Source organism: Penaeus japonicus, unplaced genomic scaffold (assembly GCF_977035675.1).
Source record: "Penaeus japonicus unplaced genomic scaffold, GWHDUDI00000001_assembly GWHDUDI00000014, whole genome shotgun sequence".
In the NCBI taxonomy this organism is placed as follows: domain Eukaryota; kingdom Metazoa; phylum Arthropoda; class Malacostraca; order Decapoda; family Penaeidae; genus Penaeus; species Penaeus japonicus.
The window spans coordinates 17891113-17901112 of NW_028234416.1; the positions used below are offsets into that span (position 1 = coordinate 17891113).

The 10000-nt window shown below is 38.6% G+C and overlaps 1 protein-coding gene across 2 annotated transcripts in view; it reads right to left on the reverse strand.

The window, feature by feature from the left end:
* Nucleotides 1-974: 974 nt before the first annotated feature.
* Nucleotides 975-10000, reverse strand: part of LOC122248070 (phospholipase A2) — a 49639-nt gene continuing 40613 nt past the window's right edge. For both annotated transcript variants that reach the window (XM_086544024.1, XM_043007884.2), the window contains exons 3-6: nt 6893-7062; nt 5186-5345; nt 3543-3695; nt 975-2562 (exon numbers count right to left, since the gene is read on the reverse strand). In XM_086544024.1, the coding sequence (XP_086400150.1) occupies nt 2478-2562; nt 3543-3695; nt 5186-5345; nt 6893-7062 (568 nt within the window). In that variant the 3' untranslated portion in view covers nt 975-2477. The remainder of the gene's footprint in view (nt 2563-3542; nt 3696-5185; nt 5346-6892; nt 7063-10000) is intronic.

Consider the following 10000-nt stretch of genomic DNA (forward strand, 5'->3'; position numbering starts at 1 on the left):
TGATGATAATGATGATGGCAAAAGGCAATGATCATCATTATTATCATCATTACGGCGGTCATTATTGATATTCTTGTTCTTGAAAAAAAACTCTAAAGATTATATCTAGAAAAAAAAAGAATCTCCATATCAAAAGCGCGCCATATACTTCCAGCTTGAACGCCAGATTAGCATAAAATTTTCGTTGACGATAAAAGTTTCCAAAAATAAACTTCCATGATTTTAAGCCTCATGCAGGATAGTCAGTGATTTAGAGTAACTAACCATAAGTTACTTGTTCTGATATGCTATAAGCACTAGTATTTTTTTTTCAGAGAATAGATACTGCAGATAAAGACCTACGAGCGTTTCTGTGATGCGATCTTGTTAGTCCACTTTTGCAATGTGACCTGTAATGTTGTCACTTGTATTAAAGTCCCCGGGAATTATCATTGAAACCGCGTGTGATGGCCGTTAGAGAAAATTGGAGTACTAGAAAATGTGGTACTTGGATATTTTGATTGGAAAGCACCTTGCAATTATATGTATGTATGTGTATACATATATGTTTATATATGCACTATATGTATATATATATATGCATATGTAATTGTATATATATGTATGTACTATATATATATATATATGTATATATATCATATGCATATATATATATATATATATATATATATATATATATATATATATATATATACACACGCGCGCGCGCTCTCTCTCTATATATTATATATATACATATATATGGGGGGGGGGGTATGTGTGTGTGTGTGTTTGTATGTATATGCACAAACATCCACGATGTAAGTTTTCCTTTCGGTTTATCTATTGTGTCAGATTACAATATACTCATTTTTTTTCGTTGCACCATTACAGATAAATATAGTTCACTCAACCACAGAAGAAACTTGGAAGCTTAAAACATATACAGCAGGTCTTCTTAATCCATAATAGGAGGTTAAACACAAACACCAACATCAAATAATCATCAAATTTATTAGTACTTTGTCGCGCGATCATAGCAAAATCACTAGAGTTGACATGCCTTTTTTCTCAATCAAGTCACACAGCCTTTGTGGCAGTTCTACTAAATGTATCATTATTAAAATCCTTATAATTTTAGAATAGAGGCAGTTATTTGATAATTTTTTGGATCATTATTGGATTCGAATGGGTATAAACCCAATGAAAATATCCATTTGACGATTTCGAAATCTTTAAAGATAGGAATAACAATAAAAACAAAAACAAAAACAAAAACAATTGAATGCTGGGAAACAAATATACAGCCGACCACACTAAGCCTAAAACTACATATACTTTTGCCGTCATTTTAACCCCCTTTTATCTGAAAATTGTATAAAACATTATTTTCCTTGTACTTTGATTACCTGCCGAACTTTTCACTAGACTTTCTAAACTTCTTTGTGTAGAATGAAGTGTTCAAAATGGCCCTTTTTCGTTTTTTTGTATTGTCGGAGGAAAGCGGCGCCTAACCTGGTCGGCTTGTTACCTGTCTCCGATTTTATATATTATCATTATACATTACGAGATAAAGTAATCAAGATATTTCATTATGTTATGTTTCATAATGATTGTAGGGAAAGAAATACAGAAAAAAAATACAGATTTCATGCACTAATAACATATATTAATGCATGTCAAATAACAAGGTTAAAGCCTGACATTAGGCATATTCTAGTTAAATATGCATCAACGGCTGTCAGTAGTTATTTAAACTAAATACAAAGAAAAATTTAATTATCATGTGAACTAGACCTATGTCTGACTATGCTCAAGAATACACGTATGAAAAAAAATAAGTTAAATCACTTATATTTAAAGTTTCCAAATACATGTGTCTGTAGTGAAATAGTTGTAATGAATACTGTGTTAATACTGTGTTGTAAAGACGCATGAATGTCTCATAAAAGTTATTTCTATATACAACTTTATAAATCTGATAGCTACAGTGGTGGTTTTGCTAATGCTATTTTATCATATAGTTTTTAGCATCGTTGTGTTATTCATCTGAACATTTTCCTGCAAGATCCTTTGCCAATTGTGTTGCTTAGGTTTGAGATGATTATTATAATTTTTTTTTTTCGTTTCCCTGTCTGTCTCTTTGTTCATCTCTCTCCTCCTCTCTCTCTTTGCCCATCTCTCCCCTCCTATCTCTCTCTTCTCTCTCTCTCTCTCTCTCTCTCTCTCTCTCTCTCTCTCTCTCTCTCTCTCTCTCTCTCTCTCTCTCTCTCTCTCTCTCTCTCTCTCTCTCTCTCTCTCTCACTCACTCACTCACTCACTCACTTAGGGGGGTCAGCTAAATATCATCGTCTCCCTCTCCAATAAAATTCCATTTTCTATAAAACCACACAACTTCCCATTTTCTTTCTTGAATTTTACGCCGCCAATCAAAGTGTAACATGTTCTTGATTCCAAAGTGTCGGTCGTGATCACCTCTGGGGTATTTTGCCTGTTGATTAAAAGGACTTCATGTCGAACACCTGCCAGCGCGGCTCTCCGTCCTCATTGAAGTTGTACTCCTGACATGCCTGGGTTAGCAATCTGCCGGGAAGAGAAAATGGAGGGAAAATTATAGAATATTCTCTCTCAATTATTTTTTTTTATTTTTTTTTTATGTATCTTCATGTTTGCTTCATTTTCTTCTATTTTCTTTCTTCTTCGCTATTATTATGATTGGTGTTTTGATAAGGAATCATCTAATAACCTACCGATGTTATTCATAATTTTTTTCCTTTAGATATGCTTGTATTCAACAAGTACTATTTTCATCAAATAAATATCTTTGTTTTATAATTTATATGTATATATATATATATAATTTATGAATATGGGAATATAAGTGTACGTAGGAAATTAAAAACCTATTTGTATCGTATATAACACAGACGCATTTATACACATCCAACACATATAAAACACAGATAGAAAATACATTCACTCAACCAGTCCACTAAAGGATAAATATATATTTTTTCACAGTGTCTAAACCTACAGCCTGAAAAAAACAAAACAAAAACACAAACACACAGAAGAGCAGTAAGAACAAAATAAAAACGACATCATATTTAAAACAAAAGCCTGCCTGATATCCAGCCCACTAATTAATGAACATTTCTCGTATATCTAAATACTCCGATATCTTTTTTTCAGAGATCATAAATTAACATATAAATAAACAACCGGTAGGCTATACAGCAAACGTATGACAGATTTATAAAAGTTCACAATGCAAGATATATATAATTCTATAGTTTACACATCGCCATGATATTAATCACATATTTTCATTACGCAGTAATTCATTCATACCTTTTCTATATTTGTCTCAATGAAAACAAAACAAACATCCTTTTCTGTATATCTATCATACATAAATTTAACATTTCATATACGCAAACATATCTCTCAATGTTTTTTTCTTCTTCTTCTTCTTCTTCTTCTATTCATCCCTACATTTTCTCCCTCTCATTCCAACCGTTCCTTCCATTCATTCGTAATTTCTCTCCGCGACTCCCACTTACCCTGCCCACTGTTTGCATCCCGCTGTAGGCTTCGCTAGACGGTAACACTGGAAAAGTCCCGTTGAGAAGTAGGCCGACCCGACCTCGTTCGCTTCTCCGCTGCCGACGTCGTGGAGGCATTTGCGGAAGTTATCGTTGCAGTCACAGTGACTCCTGCAACAAAACAAGTTAGCATCGCAGTCACAGGGACTTTTATTTGTACAGTTTCATCAGTTTGGAAAAATGGAAGCTATAAATTTGCTGTACTGATTCCTGCAAAATTCTTATTACAGTATCTACATTATAAGTTCTCGTCAATCTGAATCTTTCAACAAAATAGTTCATAAAAACAGTCAAGGTGATTACTGCAAAAAAATCAATAATAATTGCAGTTATAATGACTCTTGCAACACAAATTGCAATGATCTGGAAAGAGGAAATCCTTTTCAAAGTTACAGCGGCTCTCGAAACAAAGAGCATCGGAGGTTATCAGAGCGAGTCCCGCAACAGCAAAATTTCTTCTTTCACTATCTTTACGGCCCGTGTAATACCTTTTAGCAAAACTTTATCAAGTTTTTGTGTATTTTAGGAATCTCATTTATTGTTATCATCCACTTAATTGTTATTGGCAAATTGACTACGTGAAAAGATTCAGTTAACAAAACTTATTCTATACATCTAATTGTCTACCTACTTATTCTCTCAAATTCTCTAAGTGGATTTAATACACTTTTTACCTATTTTCATATTTTCATCCTCATCCTCTCAAATTCTCTTTCCTTCCCTCATTATCCCAATTACCACTAATTACAGTATCTCTTACCTTCTCTTTCCATCTATACTCTCTCTTTCCCCTCATTTGCTCTCTCTTATTCTCCTTCCCCCACATCTGTTCCTTTCTCGCTATTACCCATTTTCCCTTTCTCTGTTTCTCTTTCTCTTCATATTCTGTGTTTCCCCTTATTTTCTTTCCCCTTTCCCTTTCGTCTTCTTTTTTCTCTAATCCTTCTCTGTCTATCTTATTTCTTGCCTTCTCTCGCCCTCTTTTCCTCTTCTCCGCCTTCTGTGTGCTCTGTTCTTTCTTTCTTTCCTCCGTCTCTTCCTCTGTTTATTTCTATCTCCTTTCCTTCCATTCCCTGCTTCGTCTTTTCTTTCTCTCCTTCTCTCCTTACTCCTTTGTTTATACTTCTTCCTTTTCTACCCTTTCACCAAATCCTTTCCTATCCTCCTCTCATAGGCCTCGTCTTATCCTGTTTCTATGTCTGTCTGTCTGTCTTTCTCTGTCTGCCTGTCTCTGTCTCTCTCTCTCTCTCTATCTATCTATCTATCTCTATTCTCTCTATTCTCTATCACACTCACTCATTCACTCTTACTCACTTATTCTCTCTCTCTCTCTCTCTCTCTCTCTCTCTCTCTCTCTCTCTCTCTCTCTCTCTCTCTCTCTCTCTCTCTCTCTCTCTCTCTCTCTCTCTCTCTCTTTCTTCTTCCGCTCTCATTAATTTCTCCTCCTTTCTTTCATTTCCTCCACTTCATTAACCTTTCTCTCTCTTCCTCTTCCCTTTCCCCTCCTCCTTTCCCTCCCCCTTTCCCCCCCATCATTCCCCCCATCCCCCCGTCCTCCCCCTCCCCCTTCCCCCCATCCTTCCCCTCCCCCTCAAACCCACATCGTGAAGGGAGACTCATTGGTGATGTTGTGCCGCGTCTGTCCGGGCTCGAGGTCATCCGGGCACAGGTCGTGGTCGCGGCAGCAGGCGTCCACCTCCTTCAGGGTGCCCAGGTCGTCGAGCCCTTCTGCCACGTTGCCTGTGCCGCACCATTTGGTTCCTGGGGGGAGAGACGGAGATAAAGGGGGGGAGAGGAAGGGTCGGAGAGCGATAGGGATGGGTGGGGAGGGAGAGAGAGAAAGAGAAGGGAGGGGGAGAGAGAGAGAGAGAGAGAGAGAGAGAGAGAGAGAGAGAGAGAGAGAGAGAGAGAGAGAGAGAGAGAGAGAGAGAGAGAGAGAGAGAGAGAGAGAGAGAGAGAGAGAGAGAGAGAGAGAGAGCAAGTAAGAATAAGAGACAGAAAGATCAAGAGTGAGAGAGAGACAGAGAGACAGATAGATAGAGAGAGCGAGAGAGAGAGAGAGAGCACGATCGAGAGCGAGAGAGAGAAAGAAAAAAAAAAGAGAAAGAGAAAGAATGCGCGTGTGTGCATGATGATAATAGTGAAGGGGAGGAGAGCGATCCAGCAGGACTTGCAAATGAAGGCAATTTTGCATTTATTACCTCGATTCAATTTATTCCACGATGCGGTCGCGGTAATGGCATTGGAAAATATTCTGATCTCGTCCCGCTTCGAATTGTAAATAAGTTGTCTGATTACTCGCCTTTTTGGACGGTTTAGGAGGGAGGGAAGGATGGAGGGGAGGGGAGGGGGGAGGGAAGGGGAGGGGAGGGGAGAGGAGGAGGGGAGGGGAAGAGGGAAGGGAGGAAGGAGGGGAGGAGAATAGGGAGGGGAGGGGAGGATGAAAGGAAGGAAGGAAGGGGAGGATTGAGATGGACGGGGGAGAGGAAGGGGAGGATTGAGGAGAGAAGGGAGGGGAAGGGAGGATAGAAGGAGGACGTGGAAGGAGGGGAAGATGGTGGAAAAAGAAGGGAGAGAGAGAAACAGAGAGAGAGAGAGAGAGAGAGAGAGAGAGAGAGAGAGAGAGAAACAAAGAAAGAGAGAGAGGGGGAGGATAGAGAGAGAACGAAAGGGAGATACAGAGAGAGATAGAAAGAATCGAAGAAACAAAGACGAGACAAAAACACAAACAGGCATAGATTTAAAAAAATAATGATAATGATGTCTGTGACAGTAATGATAATAATATTCATGGTGATAACGAGAAAAGTCGTGATAATAAATGTATTAATAAAATTGAAAAATGGAAAGGAGGATGATGATTATGATAAGAATGATAAATTATGACAATGATAACTATGATAATAATGATGACGATAATGATTATATCAACAACAGAAATACTAGTCATAATAATGATGATGATAATAACAATAATAATGCTAATAGTAATGGTTAAACCAACAATAATAATGACAGTAATAATAATGATAATGACAACAGCAATGATTATGATAATGATAATATTGAGATTGATGATAATAATGATAATGATAATATTGAGATTGATGATAATAATGATCATGATATCAATAACAATAACAATGAAAATAATAGTAATAGTAATAATGATGCTAAGAATAACTATACCAATAACCATAATGCTAACAATAACGATAACAACAATCATAGTAATAACAAAAAAAAACAATAATGATGATAACAACCACAACAACAATGACAATGAGACAAACTTCCCTCTTCCTCACCCGGGTAAATGATATGAGGGAAGTTATCAGCGGGCGGCGGGCGGTCTCTCTTGTCGTGGGCGGCGCGGGCGTAGCAGGCGGAGATGAGGGCGGTCAGCTCCGCAGCCTCCACCACGGCGACGGGACTCTCGCTCGCTGCCAACTCTCGCATAATCTCGTCGACGATGCGCCTGTTGGGACGGAGAGGGGTGGGGTAGAGATAAGAAAGAAGGGGGGAAGGGGGAAGGGGGAAGGGGGTGAGGATAGATTAGGAGGGGGAGTGGGGTGGGGTGGGGTGTGTGGGGAATGGGGTAGGAGGGAGGGTTGGTTGGAAGGAGGGAGGGAGGGAGGGAGGGGATTAAGTAGGAGTGGGGGATGGGAGGAAAAGAGGAGAAGGGGGGAGTCGGGGTGGGGGTGGAGAGAGGGGGGGGAAAGGAAGTAAGGGGAGGGGGAGATGGGGTGGTAAGGGTAAGGGAGGGGAAGGGGAGACAGAGTGAGAGTGGAGTGTGAAGAGGAAGGGAAAGGGAGAAGGGAAGAGAGAGAGAGAGAGAGAGAGAGACACGGAATGGAGTGAGGGAGATGAGGGGAAAAATTAAGGGGACGTAAGGGAAATGCGAGGAAAAGGAGAGGGAAGTATAGGGGAAGAAGAGGGAACAAGGCAGAGAGATGGAAAACGGTGGATTAGAAATACGCGCAATTAATTTCAACATTATGACACTAACAGTACAGAAGTAATACAATTATAGCAATGGCAACCCAACCAGATTAGCAGTGAATATTAAGCCAATAATTATTGTTACGGTAATTGTCCAATATAATGGTGTCGAATGAGGCAATTTCATGATAATGACAGTGCATGATACATACGTAGAAATTATGGAGAGAATAACAATCATAATGAATTTGAAAATAATTATACTATTATTTCGATGATAATGGTAATGATGACGATGATGGTAATGATGATAATGATAATGATGATAACAGTAATAATGATAAAAGCACTGATAATAATAATGATAATAGTAATGAGAACGATAATAATATTGACAACAATGATAATAATGATAATGATACTAATTATGATGGTAACAACAACAACATTAATAAAGTTGATAAGAATGATAAGTATGATAATAAAAACATCGATCACAACAACAACAACAATGATAATAATGATGATAATGATAATCATATCAATAACAATAATGATGATAACAAAAATAATGATAATGTTGATAAAACAAACCACAACAATAGTAATCAGGATCGCAGTAGTCATTCAAATAATGAAAATATTCCATAAAAAAATAACGAGAACAACAGCTGTATGAAAATGATAACAACAAAAGATAATAAGCAAATACGATAAAGGATAAAAGAAAAAGTCAAACAAAAACCCGCAGTTTTGTGAGAATCCAAACAGCTGGAAAGTCCGATAAGATAAATTCTCTGGAGACGTGTTTATCGAGCATGCAAAATATTTCCCCTTTTTTTTTGCTCTCTCTTTCTCTCTCCGTCTTCTGGCCCCGCATCTGCGCCCCCCGTCTCTTTCGTCCCTGCCTCCGCGCCCTCCTCGGCGCCGACCATCGGCTCCGCGCCGCCGCCCCCGCCGCTCCCGCGCGCCCGCTCCGCGCGCGCGCGCGCTTTGGGTCGCGGGAGGCGTAGGTAGACAATGGAAGTTGCCGCCAGGTTTGGGGTCGGTGAATGTTGCTAGGGGCCGGGTGTGAAGCCAAGAGGAGATTAGTTTAGGAGGGGAGGCGGAGGAGTAAGGCCCAGGGCACCAACCGGGTAGGACAAGGGGGGGGGAGGGGGGGGAAGGAGGGGAGGGGGAGGGGGGAGGGGATGGGGAGGGATATGGGGAATTAGATAATGAGTCAGGGGAGCGAGTGAGATGAGGGTTATATGGACGGGATGGGTGAGGGGATGTATGGGGTTGGAGATGTAGTCCGATATAAAAGAAGAGGGAAGGTAATGGGGTTGGAAAATAGGGAAAGTAGATATAGGGTGAAGGATAGGACGGGTGTGGGGGGGTTTTTGTGGTTGCGGGGCAATTGTTCTAGTTAGTTAAATTTAAAGTTATTTTAGCGGAAGGGAACGGGGGTGGGGGGGGGGGGGGGGGGTACAGGAAAGGAAAGGGGGAGAGGAGGAGGAGAGGCGAGGTTGATGAGATAGGCATAAATAGAGGAACGGGGTGTTGGTGGGTGTGGTGTGGGGGGGAAGTCACAACACCACCACACACCACACAACACACTCACTCACACACACACAAACACACACACACACACACACACAACACACACAGTATATATATATAGATGAGATAGAGATAGATTTAAATTTAGATCTAGATCATATATAGATTATAGAAATATATATGATTTATAGATATAGTATATATATACTAGAGAGATATAGTATATATATATATCCTTATATAAAAACAAAAGATATATAGATATTATATATTTACATATATTTATATTATATATATAGAATATATATATATATATATATATAATATATTATTAATATATATAATATATATTATATATATTTATAGATATATATATATTAGTATATCTATATATATATATATGATACATATAGATAGTGTGTTGGTGTGGGTGTTTGTATTACATAAAGATATAGATATATAATATATTATATATATTTATTAGAGATATAGAGTTATATACACACACATACTGAGGCGCACACACGCAAACACACTCACACACACACACTCATCACACACACACAAACACACTCACTCACTCACCCTCACACTCACACACACAAACACACACACACACACACTATATATTGATATAGAGATATATATTTGATATTTTTATAAGATATATTTATAATATATGATATATGTATTTAGGTAATACATATATATAGTAGATTTAGTTTATATATTGAGATATATAGAGTGTATAGAGAATAGAGATAGAGTGAGGGGTTGGTTAGTGGCTGCAGTGATAGAGTGTGTTAGTGAGATAGATTTAGAGGAGATATTGATTGAAGGTTGATAGAGAGTATGTTGAGTTGGAGAGTGTGAGGATATATGAGAGAGTGAGATTGTGAGTTATGATGAGATGAGAGGTAGGGATGGATAGA